Here is a 22,583-nt window from a genome sequence, read left to right on the forward strand (position 1 = left end):
ACCCTTCTAAGTTCGCAAACTCTAATCACTATGTCACATATATAACACAATAACGACTTTGCCCTTATCCTTGATTATTTGCTCAAACATTCACCGTGTGGTGAAACACATATTTACATAAGAGAAGCGATTTCATTGACACAAATGAAGTCAACCCTGCTGAAAGGCGAAGATAGCCGAAGGATACTGCGAGATCAAGCCGGACAGTATTTGTGAAGGTTATTTTGTTGATATTTGGTCACATAAGAATCCTAGGACAGAGTCACTCGGCGTGTTTTATACAGAAGAGCACTTTGACAAAAAACATTGCATCTGTGCCTCTAGAATTTAAGATTGTAGTTTGCGCTGACTGAGTGTACATACACAATTTCTAGCTGTGAAAAAGAAACAGGAGCTATTGCAGGCACATTAAGTGAAAAGATCCGCTTGGGCATGGCATAACCTACATTTTTGACGTCATATACCCGAAAGCACCACAGCACATGAAAGACACGTGTTGCTTTTAGTGACTTTATGGCCCTCATTTAGTAAAGTTGGCGCACGTACTTGCCAGCCGCGGCCCATGCAGGTAAGCGCTGTGGGGCGGGGGAATTCGACAGACGACGACGCGGGAAAATAAAATAAATTATGAATTTTCCCTTGTCATTGTCTGTCGAAATCCCCCCACCCGGTCCCACCGCACCACTCTTCTTACCTGCACGGACCGTGGCAGCGCTTGCACAACTCAATGCAATTTATCACTGTACATATAGGGCTTTAAAATGGTGTAAATCTATGGTATATTTTGAGTTGCATTGTGTTACATAAGCACCTATGCAAAACTAGGTCGGGGTGACATTTACATTACACATGTGCAATCTCGCTTAATTTCAGATTACACTTGTTACGTGGATTCCCGGAAACTGCACTATTATGCCATGTTACATAATTAAGCAACATTCAAGGCTGACATTTTAATGAGGGTAATTCAGAACAAAGCAAGAGCCTGCTGTTTGCTGTACTTGTGTTTTTTTGTCTGTTTAGCACAACATTCAAACTTATTGCACCTAAAATATAGCGCCAGATGTTGGTTTTGTACTTCAAATAATTATGTGTAATCTCACATAATTTGCCCAAAAAATTCACGTAACTATGCAAATGTAAAGTACGCCAATTTCATACACCCTTACACAAAACTTTAGTACATGAAGGCCTTTGCTTTCTATCCACCAAAGCTGTCACCATGAATGCTCCATGGCATTTAGCAAATTACTTTAGCGCATACCCAACAGAAAAGTAAATCCTTGGTCCCCATACATTTAAAGCATTAAGTAGTCGCTTTTACCAACATAAAATCCAGTTACAAAAATAGTTACATCTAATTAAAAAAAGCGTCTAAATTGAATGTTTCTTCAGACACGGATTTTTTGCCTTTTTAAAAGCATCAAAATATATAATAACGCAAGCAGTGGATATACTAATCACACTCAACAGCTTAATGCACAGACAGGTATAGATGTGTGTCATATCTGTTCTCTCCACAGGCTCAGTAGTTGTTTTGACGCTAGGCTCTTGAGCCATGTGAGCTGGGAGGGGCAACAGTAATCTCCAGCCAAGGTGGTTTTCCAGTTTTGCAGATAAGGTCCCTTGACCAATGACCTCTGTCTATTTATAGGCACTGACCATAACTATGTAATGAGAGAAGTCATTGTAACATACGAAGGTTGCTTTCAAAGGCTGTAAACAATGTGCCACTCAAAATAAAACGTTTTGTGGTTGCAACTCATTTTTTTCTTTCCCTGGCATCTTTGCTTTTGTCTTCTCGTTCCGTTTTATCTTTTTCACATTTCTCTTTCTCTGACTTAGCTATGCTGTCATACGAAGGTGGGGAAATGGTACTGGTGGAAATATCTGATTTGTCTGAGGTTGACTTTTCATTATATTTATCAAAACCAGTCCGTTCTTTGACGACTATTAAGTTTGTGCGTCTCCTCTCTTTTTGATATGCACATAAGGCTTCTTTTCTCACTTTTCGTTGATGGTACCGCCTGTAACACCGCTGAATGGAAATGGCGGAGAGCTCCTCTTGCTTCCGCCGTAACGTGGTAGTGATTGGTTCATAGGGGACTTTTGATGGATTTGACGCCATAAAACGTTCTTCCATTGGTAGGCGAAGAGCATCCATTTCATCGCCTTCACCCAAAACCCTCTTTGTAAAAGCGAATAAGATGTCAAGGCAGTGAATTCTATCACCGCTTACCATGGGCAAGTCCATCGCTACAAGCTGGGCTTTGTTGGGTTTGGCAACGCGAAGAGGAGGATCCAGAGCATCTGCAAAATCAGACAGTTTACTGAATTCTATGAACTGAGTTGCACCCGGATCAAACCTCTCCCAGACCTCATAGAACCTTTCAAAGTCATCTTCGCCCAGTGGCTCAGCGCTTTCTTCGGTGGCAACACTGAAATTCTCCAAAATAACAGCAATGTACATGTTTACCACTATCAGAAAGGAAATGATAATGTAACTGACGAAAAAGAAAATCCCAACCGATGGATGCCCACAATCTCCTCGGGCCGTGCTGCTTCCTGGGTGGAGTATGTTTGGGTCGCAGTCTGGTGGCCCACTGTTCATAATCGGTGAGAGCAAGCCATCCCAGCCAGCTGAAGTAGTGATCTCAAACAGGCAGAGCATACTATTACCGAAAGTTTCAAAGTTGAACATGTCATCGATTCCACCTTCTCGTTTGACATAGGCAAAGTTGGACATTCCAAATATGGCATAGATGAACATCACAAGGAAAAGCAAAAGGCCAATGTTAAACAAAGCAGGAAGGGACATCATCAAGGCGAATAATAGTGTTCGAATTCCCTTTGCTCCTTTGATTAGCCGCAATATTCGGCCAATTCTTGCTAGTCGGATAACTCTGAATAAGGTTGGGGACACAAAGTATTTTTCAATCATTTCAGCTAGAAACATACCTGCAAGATAAAGAAAAATCATTTCATTAACACAAACAACGTATTTACCGCTACTTTAAAAACAAACAGTAATTATTAATACTGACTGTTAAGACATATTCTTTGCTAATGAGCAGTTAATGGATAATTAACGAAAACTTAAATTAATGGACAACAGGTTTTGTTAAAATGTTAACACTAGAGAACTTTGATATCTATACATCAAGCATTACAATGAGGGCTTTTGAGGATAGTAATGCACCTTACTTAAGGCCTCAAATGGAATGCTCCTGAATGTTTGGTGCGTAGGACCATCTAGGAAAAATACCAATACTGCAGGGTGTAATATTTTTTTGGGTCATTAGTACTACTTCCCCCTTCAAGCACCATTCACAAATCCTTTGATCTCAGTCAATAACATTTCCTACCATCTAGGAAAAATACCAATACTGCAGGGTGTATTATTTTTCTGGGTCATTAGTACTACTTCCCCCTTCAAGCACCATTTACAAATCCTTTGATCTCAGTCAATAACATTTCCTCTTCCCTTTTACTGAGATCTCAAACATTAGAATGAGTGAAGCAAAAGTGCCCTCAAGCCCCCATTGATCGTACACTCATCCCACACTTTCTACCCATTCTGCGCCACTCTACATCCTCTTGAGTCAATTTCCATTATCAAGACTCCTTATACTTCATGTGTAGCATCCTACCTCATCTTCAATCCATCTTTCAATACAGGCAGTGGTCCTACCCATACTAATAAAACCCAATGTTGGCCCTTCACTTACAACTTTCATTTGGTCTTTCTACTTCCATTCTTCTAAAATGCTTAGTTTAATCTTTTTTTCTTCTTCCTCACTACTCATTATCCGCTTGACCCTTTTTGATTTGGATTCAGTGCATTGCACTGTGTTGAAAACACCACCTGTAATGCATCGTAACCTTGATTCATAGCCTCTACTCACCTAAACCATGTCTCTGCACCATTCAATAATCTCATTTACCAAACTTTGCTGTCCACTCTTACAAATCTTGAGATCAAAATATTTGATCTAAACTCGTCCCTCTTATCAGCTCTTCCCAGTCTCAGGTGCAACTCACTCCACCTTGGTTTAACTATCAGTGGGTGTCTCTCAATTTTTAGTCCCAGGTTCCCTCAACTTCTCACTTTATACTTCACATCGTAGCAATATCATTACATCTTCTGGCTTCTCCTAACATCTCTAAGTAGATGATTCCCAAATCTTTCCCCAATTTCCTACTTTCAATCTTGTATTCAAGGCACAAATCTCCAAATGCTTTACAGCCACCCAGCGCAGGATGGCAGTGCACTGTCTTATGGTAGACTCTTCCATATCAGAAAGAAACTTTTTTCTGGCCTCCTCGGCACTAGCTTCACTCCCATACTCTATTTACTTCTTCTGGACAGCTTTATTCTAACATCCACGGCAACATACCTTGGGTACATTTCAATGAGCATGGAAACATTCATAATAAACACAGCTAGAACAGACAGCTTTCAAAAACTAAATATACAGAAAATAGATAGGCTTAAATATTCCCTGCCACGCAGCCGAGACCGTGTTTTCCTCACTAGATGTTAGGAAACTTGATTAAGGTAAATTATGACGAGTAGGTCTCCCCCCTTATTGTTGTAGAGGACTGGATTACATTCTATAATTCAATACAAGAACTTTCTTTAATTTCCCTAGACATATTCCTTACCAAACCAAATTGTTGTTGACAAAAAATAAATGTATGTTATGTTATTGAAATGTTTTATATAGTGCTCAGCTACTCCGAAGAGTGTCCCGGCGCTAACAAAACCCCAAAAAGGAACGGGGCGGGGATGGTGACACACTTACTGAACAAGGAGCCACGACTTGAGATCCTTCCTGAAGGCTAAAAGATTGGCATTCATCCTCAATGACAAAGGCAAGGCATTCCACAGTTGTGGTGCCAGGCGTTTGAAGGAGCGGCCTCCTATGCGAGCTCGTCTGATTGCCGGGACCAAGGCCAATGCCAGAGAAGATGACCTGAGTGACCTAGATGGCTGATAAAACTCCAGACGTTTCCTAATGTATATGGCACCCAAGCCATGGAGTGCTTTGAAGGCCAGAGTAAGAGCCTTGAAAGTGATACGCTTCCGAATTGGAAGCCAATGAAGGGCTTTTAAAAGGTCTTTTGCACTGGATCTCTGATGATGGCCAAAAACAGCTCGTGCAGCGGAGTTTTGCACAGTTTGCAACCGCGCTAAAAGGAATTCAGGAAGGCCAAGGTATAAAACATAGGCATAATCCAGGCGTGAACCTATCAGTGCCTGGACAGTGATTCTTCTGTGGGCAAAAGAAAGTAAAGGCAGGAACTTTCTAAGCATTTTCAGAAGACCGAATCATTTGCCCACTAGACCCAGGATCTGTGGCTTTAAGGTGAGACCCTTGTCTACCTTCACTCCTAGATTCTTGGCAACAGAGGAGGAGGCTAAGGGCGGAAACATGGCCACAGGCCACCAGGGCTTCCAGCACGGGTCAATGGGGCAGCCAAAGAAAAGTACCTCGGATTTATCAGAGTTGCACTTGAGGCTATTGAGTTGGAACCAGTCAAAGACAGCCCCCAAGCAACTTCTGATCCCCTCCCCATCAAAGTCTGAGTTCTTATCACAGGAAAAGAGGAGTTGGGTGTCATCTGCAAACGAAACGATCTGGGCACCGTGGGCCTCCGCCAGTGCCGCCAGAAGGGACATATAGATGTTAAAAAGAGTAGGGCTCAAAATTGAGCCCTGAGGAACTCCTACCTCCAATGGGGGCACTTAGGCTGAGTACGGAGGGGCCCAGACCGTTTGTTGAAAGTCGGCTACAAAAGGACTCAAACAAGCTGTACACCGGCCCCCGCAGACCAATCTCCCAGAGTCTTAAAAGGAGGCGGCTGTGGTGGACGGTGTCAAAAGCCGCCGACAGATCCAGCATCACCAGCATCGCCCTTCCTCCAGAGTCCAAAACCTCCTTAATTACCTCCGTTACTTCTAGCAATGCTGTTTCCATGCTCATATTTGCACGGAAACCCGACTGAGTGTGGTGTAAGATGTTATTGGTCTCCAAGAAATTGGCAAGAGAAGAATGTACGTGCTTCTCCACAATCTTGGCAAAAGCTGGAAGAAGAAAGTTAGGCCTGTAGTTGGCGTGGACTAAGGGATCAAAATTGGGCTTCTTCAAGAGTGGAAGAATAAGGGCCTGCTTCCAGGCCAGAGGGACAACTCCTGTGCTCAGCGATAGATTAAGCACAGGGTTGATTAAAGGATTGATCACTTGCGCTGTTTTAGCAAGGAATTTGGCTGGACAGGGATCCAAAGGGGAGCCTGACTTTAATTTGGAGAGGAGGTCCAGGGAAGCTGGAAGAGAGAGGGAAGGAAAGCTCAAAAGAATAGAGCCCACGGCAGCCACGGGTGGAGAGAGAAGAGTCGTGCAGGGAACTGTGGTGTCACCGGAAGGCGGAAGAGGCCCGGATGTTTTTAATTTTGCTAACAAAGAAGTCCGCCAATTGAGTAACCCAAAGCTCAGAGTGAGAGCATTTGGGAGTACTTGAAAAAGGCGACGTAAATTCCTTTACTATTGAGAACATTTCTTTGCTGGTGTTACTAGCTGCCTCAATTCTTCTAGCAAAATAGGATTTCTTTTCCAGGGTGATATCCCGGTGATATGTCTTGATGGATTTCCTGTACACCTCCTTGGACACCAGATCATAGTGACAACGCCATACTCTTTCAGCTTTCTTACATTGCCGTCGCTTCTCGGTCAGTGTTGGTGTAAACCAAGGAGCTGAAGCCCGAGAATGGTCTTTGCGAGCGGACAGGGGGGGAGCTAATTCGTCAAGGCGCTGAGCAAACCATGTTTGCAAGAGGTCGTGATCGGCCTCAAGGTTGCCAGACAACTGGCACGGATAAGCTAGAAGGGCCTGAGCCAGCATATCAGAGGATATGCGGTGGAAGGCACGTGAGGTCTGAGCTTTGCGGCCATATGCATTTGAAGACGTTCTGTCCAAGTGAGTGATTTGAAAGTTCACCAAGTAGTGGTCCGACCACAGGACTGGCACTGGAGTAGTTATGTCAATAGGGATAGTTGAAAAGACTTGGTCTAGAGTGTGGCCTTTGTTGTGAGTAGGGGCGAAGAGGTAAGGGATGAGTCCCAGAGGGGTGGTAGTATCAAGTCAAGTCAAGTCAAGTCATAACATTTGTATAGCGCACTACATACCCAGAGGGTTTCAAGGCGCTTAGGAAGGGGAGGAGGATTATTTGTCAAATACCCACGTTTTAAGCTGCTTTCTGAACGCTAGGTGGTTCTGGGTGAGGCGAAGGTAAGCGGGGAGTGAGTTCCATGTTTTAGCAGCCAGGTATGAAAAGGATCTGCCTCCCATGGTGTTCTTGTTGATGCGAGGTACAGTGGCGAAGGCTTGGCTGGAAGAGCGAAGTTGGCGGGAGGGGGTGTAGAAGGACAGTCGAGAGTTGAGGCAATCTGGTCCGATGTCGTAGAGTGATTTGTGTGCGTGGGTAAGCAGTCGGAAAGTGATCCTCTTATTGACGGGTAGCCAGTGGAGGTCCTTAAGGTGACCAGAGATGTGTTCGTTGCGTGGGATGTCTAATATGAGCCTGGCTGAGGCGTTTTGGATTCGTTGGAGTTTCTTCTGGAGTTTAGCGGTGGTACCTGCGTAGAGGGTGTTTCCGTAGTCCAGTCGGCTCGTGACCAGAGCGTGGGTGACTGTTTTCCTTGTTTCGGAGGGGATCCAGCGAAATGTTTTTCTGAGCATGCGAAGAATGTTAAAGCAGGAAGAGGATACGGCGCTGACTTGTCTGTTCATTGAGAGTGAAGAATCCAGGATGATGCCTAGGTTCCGTGCGTGGTCTGTCGGGATGGGTGCTTTTCCGAGGGCTTCCGGCCACCAGGAGTCGTCCCAAGCAGAGGGGGATGTACCTAAGATGAGGACTTCTGTTTTGTCTGAGTTCAGTTTCAGACGGCTTTGTTTCATCCATTCGGCGACTTCTTTCATTCCTTCGTGTAGGTTAGTTTTGGCGGTGCTGGGGTCCTTGGTGAGAGAAAGGATCAGTTGAGTGTCATCCGCGTAAGAGATGATGTTGAGGTTGTGTTGGCGGGCGATGGCCGCGAGGGGGCTCATGTATACGTTGAAGAGGGTGGGACTGAGTGAGGATCCTTGAGGTACGCCGCAGATGACTTCAGAGGCCTCGGACTTGAATGGAGGAAGGCGGACTCTCTGGGTTCTTCCGGTGAGGAACGAGGTGATCCATTCAAGTGCTTTTCCTTGGATTCCGATGTTATTGAGGCGTTGTAGAAGGGTGCTGTGGCAGACTGTGTCGAATGCTGCAGAGAGGTCGAGGAGGATGAGGGCGACTGTGTCTCCATTGTCCAGTAGAGTTCGAATGTCGTCTGTTGCTGCGATGAGGGCGGTCTCAGTGCTGTGTTTTGCTCGGAAGCCAGATTGTGAGGGGTCGAGGGATTTGTTGACTTCGAGGAAGGCGGCGAGCTGGTTGTTGACGGCTTTCTCGATGACTTTGGCCGGGAATGGAAGAAGCGAAATGGGGCGGTAGTTTTTGAGTTCGGTGGGGTCTGCAGTTGGTTTTTTCAGAAGGGCGGTGATTTCAGCGTGTTTCCAGTCTTCTGGGAAGGTAGCAGAGTTGAAGGAGCAGTTGATGACGTCTCGGAGGTGCGGTGCTATGACGAAGTCTGCTTTGTTGAAGATGTGGCGAGGGCATGGGTCTGTGGGGGATCCAGAATGAATGGAATTCATCAGGCGGATGGTTTCCTCAGTGGAGATTGGGTTCCAGGCGTTAAGGGTGTTTACGGGGGGAAGATGGTCAGCAGATGGTAGGGTGGGTTGGTTTCCGGGTTGGTTGTCAAAGCTGTTGTGGATGTCAGCAATCTTGTTGTGGAAAAAAGAGGCTAGGGAGTCGCAGAGGGTTTGAGAGGGGGTGATGTCGTTGGAGTTGGCCGAGGGGTTGGAAAATTCCTTGACGATGTTGAAAAGTTCCTTGCTGTTGTGGGCGTTGTTGTCAAGACGATCCTTGAATGCTGTTTTCTTGGCTTTTCGGATCAGTTGGTGGTGAGTGCGGGTGGCGCTTTTGAAGGCGTCCTTGGTGCTGGTGGATGGGTCTTTTTTCCAGGCCTTTTCAAGGGAGCGGCATAGTTTCTTGGATTTCTTAAGATCATCGTTGAACCATGAGGCCTTCTTGCTGCCAGGTTTGCTTTGACGTTTTTTCAGTGGTGCTAAGGTGTCGGCGGTGTTGGATAACCATAGGGTGAGGTTGGAGGCGGCTTCGTTGGCGTTAGAAGAGAGGGCTGGGGAGTTTCGAAGGAGCGATGCGGAGATTTGGTCCGTGGTGATTTTGTTCCAGTTTCTTTGCAGGGTAGGTTGGGGGTGGTTGATGGGTTTCGGCTTGTTGTAGGTGAAGTGAACGCAGCTGTGGTCGGTCCAGAGGAGATCCGTAGTGTGGCTGAAGGAGACATGTTTGCTGGAAGTGAAGATGGGGTCGAGTGTGTGACCTGCAATGTGGGTGGGGGAAGTGACTAGTTGTTTAAGTCCGAGGTTGGCGAGGTTGTCCACGAGGGTGGCGGTGTTGTGGTCGTTAATCTTTTCAAGGTGAAAGTTGAGGTCTCCCAGAAGAATATAGTCTTTGGAGGGGAGCGCGTGTGGAGAGATGAAGTCCGTGATGTCTTCACTGAATTTTGCGCGGGGTCCTGGTGGTCTGAAGAGGAGAGTGCCTCTGAGTGTGGTTTTGGGGTCGATGTGGATCTGGAAGTGAAGGTGTTCGGAGTTGGCGAGGTTGGTGTCAGAGCTGGTTGAGATGCGGATAGATTTCTTATGGACGATAGCGATTCCTCCTCCTGTGTGGCTGGTACGGTCTTTGCGAGTGATCTTATAGTCTTCAGGGATGGCAATGGTGATGTCTGGTGCAGAGGAAGCATTCATCCATGTTTCCGTAAGGAAGGCGACGTCTGGAGAGAAGGTGTCTAGTAGGTTCCATAGGTTCCTAATGGTGTCTACCGCATCTGCCATATCCAAGTGGATATTAAAATCGCCCAGAAGCAGGCAGTGCTTTGATCGTAGGCATAAGGATGATACAGCGGAATGGAGCTCCTCGTGAAAGGAACCAATTGGGCCAGGGGGCCTGTATATCAAAAGCCCCGTACAGGATTGATATGGTGATAGTGACAGTGAAAATCCCAAGGCCTCGGTTCCCTGAATATCATCGGTGGGGATGATAGAACAAGCAAAACGCTTGTCCACCACCAATGCAACACCTCCGCACCGGCCATTGACCCTATCCTTCCTAAAAATAACATAATTGGGCGGAAGCGCAGTGGCAATTTCAGGGCCGGAGCAGACGCCCAGCCAGGTCTCAGTTAAAAAGAGGCAGATGGGCTTAACATCAGACAGTAGGTTATGTAGATCCAGCGCATGCTTGCTAAGGGACCTGGTATTAAGAAGTAAACAAGTGCTCTTGTTAGGTGTGTCCGTGGGGATTGAAATGGAACCATTTCCTGGTAGCCAACCGCAGCTAGCACAGCGCCTGTTGCTTTTAGGCCTACAAGGGAAAACAGTACGACAGTTACCGGCCTTTCCCTTAAGAGTGAAAAGCTCGGCCGAAGTGTATTTAAACATCTTAGCCTCCAGATAGATGGCTAAGTCCCCGTCCCGACCGCACCCGTCCACTTCCGGGACGCAGACGGGCGCAGACGGGCTTTCCTTAGGCACTCCTTTGGCATGAAGGTGGCGCGTCCGCTGCTCGCGTCCGCTGCACGGAGTCGAGGGAACGCAAATATATAGCGTCGCCGGCCAGAGGCAGTACCACTAGTCTGCCGACCATTGAGCCAGCCTCCCCCCAAGATGTCCGCTAGGAAGTGAACGGCCTACTGGCCCCAGAGTACCCTTCAGCTCCTAGTCGGCTGAAAGGGTAAAGGACAGTGGGGGCAGCGCAGTCCGGACTGATTCACAAAAGGCAGAGGGGTGAGTGTTGAAATTTTTCAAATAGTAGAAGCAGAAGGAGGGCCTAAATGTCACCCGGCTTTCCGCCTCAGGCAACGAAGGTAAAGCAAATATGCGGCGATTTAAAATCAATGAAACAAAAAGAATAATTAAAAACAGCTCGTAGTCAGCTTAAAAACACACAAGTAATAAGGAATCAGCTAGTAGTCAGCAAGTACAGCACAAGCTCGCGCGCACCCGCCTTCCGCCTCAGGATAATGGGGGGTGTAAAAGGTCTAACCAGGGCAGTCAATTGACACAAATATATAGCGTCGCAGGCCAGAGGCAGCACCACTAGTCTGCCGACCAGCGAGCCAGCCTCCCCCCACGATGTCTGCTAGGAAGTGAACGGCCTACTGGTCCCAGAGTACCCTTCAGCCCCAGTCGGCTGAAAGGGTAAAGGACAGTGGGAGCAGCGCAGCCCGGACTGATTCACACAAAAAGGCAGAGGGGTGAGTGTTGACATTTTTAAAATAGTAGAAGCAGAAGGAGGGCCTAAATGGCACCCGGCTTCCGCCTCAGGCAACGAAGGAGAGGAATGTAGAGCGAAGGAAGAATGAAGGTATACAGGGAAAACTGTGCACTTCCTCCTCTTTAAATTATTAACACGAACTCTGAGTGATCAGTAATATTAAATAAAGGAGCCTCATACAATGTCAGATAGTGAGATGATATTTTGATTTTAAGCAATAAAATCCACCACCCGCCTAGATGTAGCATGCTTCATCTTCATGCCTCTCTCCATATTAGTAGAGATACCCTATTAAAACCATCCTTCAACCAGCATGGAGCAGGCAGGTGGCAATGTTGTATTTTAATCCAACCTTAGTACAGTTAATTGTCACCTTACAACATTTTTTGATCTTACTGCACAGAGACTAAAAAAAATCTATGTCCACCAGCTCCAAACTAGCTTCACATAATGGACTTAGGCACCACCTTAGTCGGCTCCGCTACGCCACATCAACACTCTTTAGAACAGTAGCATGATCTTAATAACAGAGGCAATTTAGAGGCTGATGTTCATTGCCCAGGAACGCTTTGAGTGGCTAGAGCACCACTTAAAAAAGAAAAAACGAAAGAAAGAAAAATCAAAAGAGCAAAAACTTTGGCAAGGAACTTGGTGGGTTGAAACCTAATAAGATAATCCTTGCTAAACTGACTTTTAATTTGATTAGGCATCAACTGGGTTGAGGAAATTAACATTTATGAGATAATGTTGATATTGTTTTAAATACAATACACAGCGGATCATTTTAATATTGTTTAATTTCTAGTATTAGAGAAATGCGTTCTGATTTTTACTGCTATTTAATGTATGCAACAGTTTTAATTAATCAAGCATAGTACATTTACTTACTTACTTAGTAGAGATACTATGACAATGTGGGTATTGCTCCTGGGGACAGGGGAGCTCTTGAGAGGGCTATATCAGCAACTATGTGGTAGTGGGGGATGGATCTTGTGGTGTGGGGATAAACTAAAAGTAGAGGGTAAAACTGCTAAAACTACCTATTAACAGACACATTTTATTGGGGTTTTCAGTGGGTAGAGTTAACATGTAGGAGGATGGTTCTATTCTTATGGTGAGGCCAACATGTTTCTGCCCATCAAGGGGTTTTCTTCAGGACCTACCATCTCTTAAAGCAACACTCCATTTATTTTATTTTATTTATTTTAGTTTCTTGTATAGCGCAGGAATCAATCCCGGAAGGGTATCTCCGCGCTTTGCCAGCTAAAACAGTTTATTAGGTAGAGCAGCATTTTAAGTGGTTTATGTGGGTGGGAATGCTTCTTGGAAAAGGAGGGTTTTTAATGCCTTTCTGAAGGACAGATGGTTTATGGTGGTTCTTAGGTCAGTGGGAAGATTGTTCCAAAGGGCAGGACCAACAGCGGAGAAAGCACGGTCACCCTGTCTGGTCTTCTTTGTTATGGGGGGATTTAACAGGGCTTGATTGCAGGAGCGCAGGGACCTGCAAGGCTGGTACAGTTCAAGAGACTGGGCTAGGTATTTAGGGCTTACTCCATACAGACATTTGTGCACCGTACAACAGATCTTAAAGTGGATGCGTTGTCGTATGGGAAGCCAATGCAGTTCTTTCAGCAAGGGCTTGGAAGGAGTCCTGGCAGGTGCACCCATGACCAGTCTGGCTGCCGTGTTCTGGACCACCTGCAAACGGCCAACTGCATCCGTACTGGCTAATGTCAGCAGGCCGTTACAGTAGTCCAGGCGGCTGGTTACCAAGGCCTGTACAAGTGTCTTTCTGCATGTAGCAGGAAGGAGAGGAAAGACACGCCTAAGTAAACCAATGGTGTGAAAACACAGACCCGCGATGTAGTTGGTGTGTTCTTTCATGGTCAGTTTTTGGTCGAACTTCACTCCAAGATTTTTAACGTGTGTTTTGGGTACCGGTACTGGGCCAAGGTCGAGTGGCCACCAGTCAGGGGTCCAGAGGATATTTGCTTTGCCAAAGAGCAAGACCTCAGTCTTTGTTACATTGCACTGGAGGCAATTCCTCGCCATCCAGTGTGACACCGCTCTCATACCCTCAGCAAAATTCCCCTTGATTTTAGGGTCAAGGGAGCTGAAAGGGTAGAGGAGCTGAGTGTCATCAGCGTAGGAAACCGGTATGAACCCGTATTTTCGCACAATCTCAGCAAGGGGGGCCACATAGACATTAAACAATGTAGGGCTAAGGCATGAGCCCTGTGGCACCCCCTTCGTGAGCCCCCTTGAGATTTGGTGGAATAAATGAAATAAATAAGTCTTCTGTTACAAAGCCTAAGCATACGTCAATGAAGCAGTGTTTTTCATCTTTCATATACCTAGTAGAGACAATGTACATCAATCTAAGAGACAGCAAATCAGAAAATGCTTCTACCTTAACTATTGTTTACGGTGAACACAAATAAGTGCCACTGCACACACATTTGTGCAAAATGTCTGTGTGAACACACAACTTGCAAAGGATACCTTTTTAAAAATAATATTGGAGGTATCATCTGTGCTACTCTGATCTGATATATGGTGCTAATCTAAACCAGAACAACCTCAAGGTTTGGACATGTTATATCAACGATATAACTGGGAAGGTTTTGAAAATAGTTCGAAATCCTTTATCACTCGGATTAACAAATGCAGCCTCCATCTGTAATTTACTGATCTCTACACACGATGGCAGGCTGAAGTCTGTAGTATACCTGCAGACAGGAACTTCTCACTTCATTTTCGTAGTTTCCATCTTTGTTCTCTCTCTGAAAATATTCTTGTTGGACAGTTCCTTTATCTCAGAAGGAAGTTTCTGATGTATGCTCCTACGAAATTCATGCATTTGTCTTGACCAACCAACTATTAAGATGGGCTTAAGATTCTGTGCCCCTTAGAATACAAGGCAAAGCTAGGATTGAGCAAGAACAACAACAGATCACACTTAATTGAGAGAAATATGAAACAACCCTTTGCTAACAGAATTAAACATTTGATCAACCGTAACTGGCAGATTCTGATTACAGGCAGTATGGCACTTGCAAGACCATTGTTCGGATTTAAAAGAAGCTGTAATTTACTAGACCTACTTGTACATACGAGACCTGGACCCAGGTCACCAATAAGTCATAGCATACAGACCCCATTATGGGACTTAACCGAGGGTACAGGACACCATCCCTGTGGCATCTGCATCGTGTGCCATTTTACTGAGATAAGTAGTACTCTGGACCTTGGTCTTTAGACACCCTGGATACTACACGAGCATGATACAAAAAAAAAAATCAACCTTACATTTGAAAAATGTGAAACACTTGTGCTAGTACTTACAGGCATCTTGTCTAACAGAAATAAAATGTTCTCAGAACACACACATAGTTTTCCTAAAACTCACAATACCTCTGCATTTTCACTATCAACATGCCCTGTTCCACACATTTCAAACTGCCCTTATTACGGCGTCTGGGTCAATATACCACATTCCTGCAGATGGAAAGCATGACGAGGAAGACATCAGGTATGCTTAGTCCTTACATCATACTTTTTATTCATTTTTAAAACGTTTTATAAGCATGTCAGCCCGTGCAATGCGCACTGCGCCTGAATAAAATATTTTAGTTTAATCTTTCTTTATGGCTGATTTGGTACATAAATGGGGAGGAGTCATTAAGGAGTGGGGGACAAGGCATGCAGTAGCCCGCCAGGGCTAATATTCACGAGAGCGCAGTAGGGGTATCACTGGGATTCATCTATGCAGCTATGGTACCGCCCGGGACGGTCAGCAGGAAGTAGGGTAGCTGAGATAGGGATAGGGCAGGAGGAAACGAGAGAGGGGAGGGACATGGGAACCCTTTGGCCCAGGGAGGAGAAGGGGGGAGACAGGCAGAAGAGAGAGAAGAGAGGCGGCACAGGGCAAGTAGAGGAAGAAGAGAGGAGAGTAAGAGGAGGGGAGTGGGGAAAGTGAGTAGGGGTGTGAGCGTGTCGGCCCATGGGGGCCAGTGTGATTTCACAAGGTCAAAGGGAGCCGTCGGGGCCCAGCCTGACCACAGTGGGTCAGCAGTATTTAACGTCCATCGTCCCATAGAAAGGGCATCCAGATGAGGAGTAAGGCCTCTGCCTTGTCCTGTAGATTGTAGATGACCCACTCATTAGAGGCTGTCTGATACATTGCCGAAAGCCACTCTTCATGGGAGGGGGAGATGGGCGAGCACCAATGACGAAGGATGCAGTTCTTTGCCATCGCAATCCTCATGTGGAAAAGGCAGTCCTCAAATCGTGAGATATCCGGGGGTCTGAAAGGCTGAGCAGTAAGATCTGATTCAGTTATTAACATCATACAGCATGCAGTCTCGTTCATGTTGACCTTCCCTTTATTTACATATTTTGTTGCCTTACAAATTTCCCTATATATTTCTTCCATTTCAGAGGAGCTTCGCTCAAGATGTTCTGAACCATAGTATTCAGCGGACATATTCTGTGGTATTGCGTACCTACCAATACGCCTGACATTGCCATAGATGACACAATATATTGGTATTATTGTCTTTTCCACTGTCTCAAAATAGGTTTACAGCCTGTCATCATATTTGAAGGGCCATTTGGGTGCTGGTTAGGAAAACACTTAATAACATTTCCATGAATCAAGTATTTATTCGATAAGCTGTATCATTTAATACATTTTCTACACATGAATCCTGATATGTACAGTTAATTACATTTTCAGCTTGGACCCATTCCTTCTGACATGCAAGAGGGGATGGACCGCTATAAGTTACGCCAAGGTAAGAGTAAGTCAATCAATCACAATCAATCAGGAGTTTGTAGAGTGTGGCTACTCACCATTGAGGGTTTCAAGGCGCTGGGGGTGATGGGGATTCTGTCCGTCTGGGAGTGGAGGATCAGTTGAAGAGCCAGGTCTTGAGATCCTTCCAGAATTGAGTCAGCAAAGGGGATTGCCTGAGGTGGAGAGGCATGGTGTTCCATGTCTTGGTTGCGAGGTAAGAGAAGGATCTTCCTCAGGTTCTGGTCGTGTGAATCCGTGGGATGGTGGACAGGGCAAGTTGGGCAGAGCGAAGTTGCCTGGTGGGTACGTGGAATGAGAGATGGTGGTTCAGATATGCTGATCCTGCATCATGGAGAGCTTTGTAGGCATGTGTGACAAGCTTGAAGGTGATTCTCCGGTTGACTGGGAGCCAGTGGAGTTGTCAGAGGTGTTGTGTTATGTGGCTGTGGCGGGGTATGTTGAGGACCAGTCAGACTACAGCATTTTGTACGTTCTTAAGTTTTCTAAGCTGTTTATGGGTAACACTGACATAAAATGCATTTCTGTAGTCGACTCTACTGGTGATGAGTGCATTGATGACCGTCTTTCCGGATTCTGTGGGGATCCATCTGAAAGTATTTTGAAGCAGGCAGAGCGTGTGGAAGCAGGATGAGGAAATGGCGTTAATCTGGCAGTACATTGTGAGCCAGGAGTCTAGCACGATGCCGAGGTTATGTGCATGGGCCATGGGGGTGGGGATCAGATGATAAATACATTCCTATTTGTAAAGGGTATCCCTTGCAGGTTGTATGTTCATAAAGACACTTTACATGAATGCATGAGTAATATGTTATGTTAAAAAGTTTTTGTATAGCGCAAATCACCACTGATCTCTAAGCGCTCACACAGGAAAGGTACATAACCTGCTGCCTCCTGAATCACTTTGCCCTCGGCCCTGATTAGGGCGTAGATGTTATCTTTTTAAACAGATAAGTCTTCAAGTTCTTCCTAAAAGACAGTAGTTGCGAGTCTACCTTCAGGCTGGCTGTTAACTCGTTCCAGATTTGCGGGAGAAGTACGGACAGAGCTCTGCCCCCTTTGGATTTTAACTTAAATCTGGGTTGAAACAAATTGGAGGCTTTACTCAAGCGCAAGGCTCTACCTGGATTGTACTTCCTCAAACGCTGTTTAATATATTCCAGGGCTTTACCAAAACTGGCTTTATGGGCCACGCAAATACATTTGAACTGCACTCTGAATTTAACGTGCAGCCAGTGCAGCTTCCGGAGCAAGGGGGTTGCATGCGACTTCCTAGGTAGAGAGTAGATCAGCCTGGCTGCGTCGTTCTGTACAACCTGCAGTTTCCTCAAAAGCTTCTGCGGAAGGCCTAGGTACAAGGCATTACCATAGTCCAGCCTCGAGATGACTGTGGCTGACACTATGGATTGCAGTGTGAGGACGATAGAATGGGTACTAAGTTCCGGAGTTGCATAAGCACCCCAGTACAAGACCCAACCACTGCTGAGACTTGGGGAGCCATAGAAAGGTCTGCATCAATCTTCGACCCCAGGCTTTTGACCACCCTTCCAGGAATAGGTGTAGTCCTTAATTCTGGGGGCCAAAACAAATCGCACCAGGGGTTTGCTTGATTGGTCACGACCAGCACCTCCGTTTTTTTGGCATTCACTTTCAGGAGGTTGTTGGTCATCCAATTTACAGTGAATCTAAGCAGATTCCTTATCGATTCCTGCGCTTCCCTTGAATCCTCCAGCTGAACCAGTAGCTGGGTATCATCGGCATAGTTAAAGATTTGGCAGTTCCTATGCATTAACTCCTCCACAAGAGGTTGAAGGTAGATGTTGAATAGCAGGGGGGATAGTGCGGACCCCTGGGGTACACCCCAGGCCACAGCACCTGCCTCCGATAGCTGATCCCCCAACTGCACTCTCTGGGTCTGACCCGTAAGAAAAGATTCAAGCCATTTGAACGCTTGCCCTGTTATTCCCAGCTTCACGATATGGTCCAGCAAGATGGTGTGGCTGACCGTATCAAACGCCGCAGACCAAGTCCAATAGAATCAGGGCACAAGGCTGTTTATTTTCTGCCCGGACTCTCAGATCATCAACAACTGTGGCCATTACCAGTCAGTTCTGTGCTATGTTGAGGTCGAAAGCCCGCCTGCCTTGAGTGGAGTAGACCATGTTACTCCAGGTAGCCGGCCAGCGTGTTCAGGACATGCTTTTTCAGGATCCTGCCCAGAAATGGCAATTGAGAGATGGGCCTATAGTTCTTTAAAGCCTTGGTGTCCGCTCCTGCTTTCTTCAGGAGTGGAGTGACCCTAGCTTCCTTCAAATTTTACGGGAGATAGCCCGCTTCTAATGACTCATTTAATAGTCTCAACAGCTGAATTTGAATGCCGGGCAAGGCCATTTGAAAAATTCTCGGAGGGCATGGATCCGTGCTAGATCCTGATTTTATTTGGCATGTAATGACCGCCAAGCTCTCTTCATCTAAATAAGGGATACTGTTCAGCATCCCTGTCAGCTCCTGGCAAGCAGGGCGAGATGGCAGAAGAGGATCGGCTGGGGTCTCCCTAATATCCCCGATAATGTCTTGCACTTTCTGGAGAAAAAACTTCTGAAAGGTTTCGCAGTCCGGTTGGTCGGTTGCAGGAATTTTCCTCTCCAGCTGCGTTAACTGCCTGAGGATCGCAAATGTCTCCCTTTGTTTGTTCAAATCACCTCTAATTCTGTCCTCATAGCAGGCTGCCTTCCTCTCCAGGATGTCTGCCTTGTATTTTGACAAAAGTATTTTATAGTTTTCCGACTCAGCTAGACTGTAACTGAGTCTCCACCTTCTCTCCGCCTTGCGAAGAACTTGTTTCTTTTCCCTAAGCGAGGCGTCAAACCACGGTGCTCCCTTTCCTTTGGATCTGGTCTTCTCCAACCGCTCAGGAGCTAGCATGTCAAGAGCAGCGCGGATCCAGACCATAAGGGCTGTGGTATCAGAGTCTAAGCTTCTCTCACTCCTCTCAGGCGGTGGGATGGAAAGAAGCGTAGAGATTACTTATTGATTTCACCTTAAACAATACTAAATTAGAAAGCATTGGTTTTCTCTAGATTTTATGTACATTGTTTCTACTAGGCCATTAAAAATGGAAATCTTTGTCCAACAGATGGTACATAGCCTTAGTATCGGCACCTTATTTATTTTACCAAATTGAGAGTTGCTTTCAACCCACCTCAGGAAACGACACTGTCTCCTGATACACAAACACGCTCAATTGAAACTCCTCACACACACATTCGATGTACCTCACAACTCAGGCCCCATCTTACTGAACAGTGGCTTCTCCTTCCACCAACCCCCCAGACACTTCCGCTCCACAGGATTCCTACACGCACACATCCCTTGAATATATAGAACCAGAGAAGGAGGATGGGTGTTTTCTTACATTGCTCCAAAAGAGTGGAGTTACCTTCCACTCCACACTAGAGGCTTCTTCTCTCTTTTTCAATTCTGCACGAAGCTAAAGACCTGGCTTTTCAATTATACAACCACCCATAGGCAGGGTTATGCACACTCATCTGCTAAGAGCCAGAGTACCAGTGACCGTGATAGGGGCTTTTACAAATGGACATAATAGAGGATTGGTTCTCAAGAGAGGCCCTACAACCTTTTTTAGGGCAGTTAGATGTGTTGAAATATATTGATTTCACCATGAAGGTAGAAAAATCCCTCTTCATTTTGACTCCACTCACAGGAGACCACAATAAAATGTGTTTCTCTGCAAGTAGGTAGTTTTAACAGTTTCCCCTCTGCATATCACATTTAGCTCCACAACTACATAGTGGCTGATATCTCCACCTGAAAAGTTCCCCATTCCCACAAGATTGTAGCCCACATTAATAGAGTATCTCTCCCAATGTGAAGTTGCGCCCGAAGATGAAGCATGCCACCTCTGGGTGGGTGAGTGCTTTCACCCTTTACATTAAAATGTCATCACAATATCTGCCTTCACATGAGACTCCATCGTTTAATGTTCCTCGGGCTCCAGTGTTCGTGTTGACAAAAAAACAATAAAATCGACTAACCCTGGTTTTCAGAGCCATAAATGAATACTCCCCAAACAACCAAAAAAAACAACCTGCTATAATCAAGGCCCTAGTTCATGGACTGGAAAAGTTAGTTTAGGTTCATGAAGGATAATACCATCTGTTAGAAATTGAGTTTCTGATTGGCAGTGGTATGCACCCTGTCCCAGCAGGAACCACATTCTTAGTCAGGGTAAGTTAGATACTCACCCTAGAATCACCTGTGCTCACCCTCTGGTATCTTGGCACAGAAAAGCCAGGCTTAATTTAAACAGCAATGTGTAAAGTATCTGTGCAGTACTTCGAACAGAAAAACTGTGCAAAATACCACAGAAAGTAAAATAGAGCTTTATTTATTGAAGAAAATAAGACCAAAACGACAAAAATCCAATATGTATAACTAAAGTTATGCTAAAAAAAGAAAAATTGAAATTTAGAGCTTAAAAGCATAAAACTGGGACTATCTGGTCATGCTATATCGGGTCAAATCCAAACGTTAAGGCTGTCCTCATTGGAGCATGGGTCGGATACAGGGACCAGGCTTGGCCCGATGACCCAGTACTTTGGCTTGCAGTTGCGTAGACGTCGAGGATGAGTTGCGAGGAGTATAGGAAGTGATGCGTGGATACTTAGGATGTCTGCATCGAGGTTGCCGGGGAGGTGCAAGTTGCCAAATCGGACTTCAAGGGTTTGGTGCCTGCGGTTCACAGGAAAGTGATACCTTCACTTCAAGGGAGCTTCTTGGTGATTTCTTGAAGGCTGGAGGGGTATGTGGTTCTTGGAGGCCTCGCAGGTACAGGAGGAGACAGCACACCATTATTGTCAAGTATTCCATGCAGCAGGCAGGGTTTGGCGCCAATTTCTACCGCAGGAGGGCATCAGTCTTCCAGCAGCAGTTCTTCTTTGTCTTTTTTTCTTCTCTTGTCTGTCGAAACTGCTGTTCAGGTCTCGGGGTGCCACCTCTATACTAAATAGAGGGGGCTAACAGGGGAGACAAGTAGTAGCCAATGGGCTACTTAGGGTGTTCACACCCTCTAGTAATCACTTCCAGTGGGAAAGGGCACTACCCTAACCCTAATAGGTTGTTTTTCCACCATCCAAGATGGTGGAATTTCCAGAATAGTGTTTACATCACCTGTCCCACCCTAGGGGTGGTGGAGGCTAAAAGGGGACCTAATCTAACTAATTTTCCTGCCTTTCCACCCACCAAAAGTGGAGCCGGAAAGGGAGCTTGACTTCCCCACTATCTGTAGGCTTGTGGGTTGGATTTCAAAGGTGCATCACCTTTGAAGCTCCCTGCTCAGGAAGGCCATGCTTGTCCTGGAGGAGGTGTGAAGCACCTCCGCCAAGAGTAGGCTTTGTCTCTGCCCTCTGAGAGTGCTGGCTCTCATGCCATTGGTCAGAAACATGTCTGTGGGCAGCAGACTGGCAAAAACAAGCCTGAGACAACACCAGTGCTTGGTAGGTTTTAAGGGCACCCTCTAAAAAGTCTCCTGTGTGCATGTATTAATAAATCCCAAGCTGGCATCAGTGAGTATTATTAAGACAAGAAGTTTGGTACCAAACATCTTAGGGTACAGTGAAGCAATCATGGCGGTAGGAAACCCATAATGACAAGTATCCAGTCCATGTACTCCTTATGGCTCCCCTGTGCACATACAATAGCCAAGAATGGCTCAGATATTGCAGGGTCATATCTGCGCTTACAGATATGTCCACACATGGGAAGTAGCGCACCCTCCCTTAAGGCTGTAAGGACAGAAGTAGGAGTGACTTCCCTATATGTTATGCAGTGTATGAGAGCATCCCTCCTAGGCTTTGTGCCATGTCGACTCTTTGGATTCCTCTGCACCAAAACAAGCAGCCTGCAATGGAATTGTACATAGTCTTGGTGAGGGGTTCCCTGGGTGGCAAAATGTTTGCTGCAGCCCTAGGAGACCCTCTTCAGTCCCAATGCCCTAGGTACCAGAAGTACCATTTATTAGGGACTTATAGGGGTAACTGAATTGGTGACAATGGAGGTAAACTTTTAAGGAAAGAACACTGGTACTGGGAGCCTGGTTGGCAGGGAACCAGTACACCTCAGTCAAAGTTGCATGAAAGACCAGGCAAAAAGTGTGGGGGGCGGGTAATGCAACAGACACCCAGTTTCTCACAATATCTTTTCAACATCCCATTAAATCCCAGATATTGTGAACAAGTAATAGAAATTGATTTGATGGAAAAGATTAACCAGAACAGTATCAACATTTCAGAATTTCTGTGAAAT

The 22,583-nt window shown here is 45.8% G+C and overlaps 1 protein-coding gene across 1 annotated transcript in view; it reads right to left on the reverse strand.

Moving 5' to 3' along the window:
• Positions 1 to 1,622: 1,622 nt before the first annotated feature.
• The window catches only part of LOC147731528 (sodium channel protein type 2 subunit alpha-like), a 951,803-nt gene continuing 930,842 nt past the window's right edge, over positions 1,623 to 22,583 (reverse strand). The window contains exon 27 of the mRNA XM_086956592.1: positions 1,623 to 2,958. Coding sequence (XP_086812718.1) covers positions 1,763 to 2,958 — 1,196 coding nt within the window. The 3' untranslated portion in view covers positions 1,623 to 1,762. The remainder of the gene's footprint in view (positions 2,959 to 22,583) is intronic.

Source organism: Lissotriton vulgaris, chromosome 2_1 (genome assembly GCF_964263255.1).
Source record: "Lissotriton vulgaris chromosome 2_1, aLisVul1.2, whole genome shotgun sequence".
NCBI classification, from domain to species: Eukaryota; Metazoa; Chordata; class Amphibia; order Caudata; family Salamandridae; genus Lissotriton; species Lissotriton vulgaris.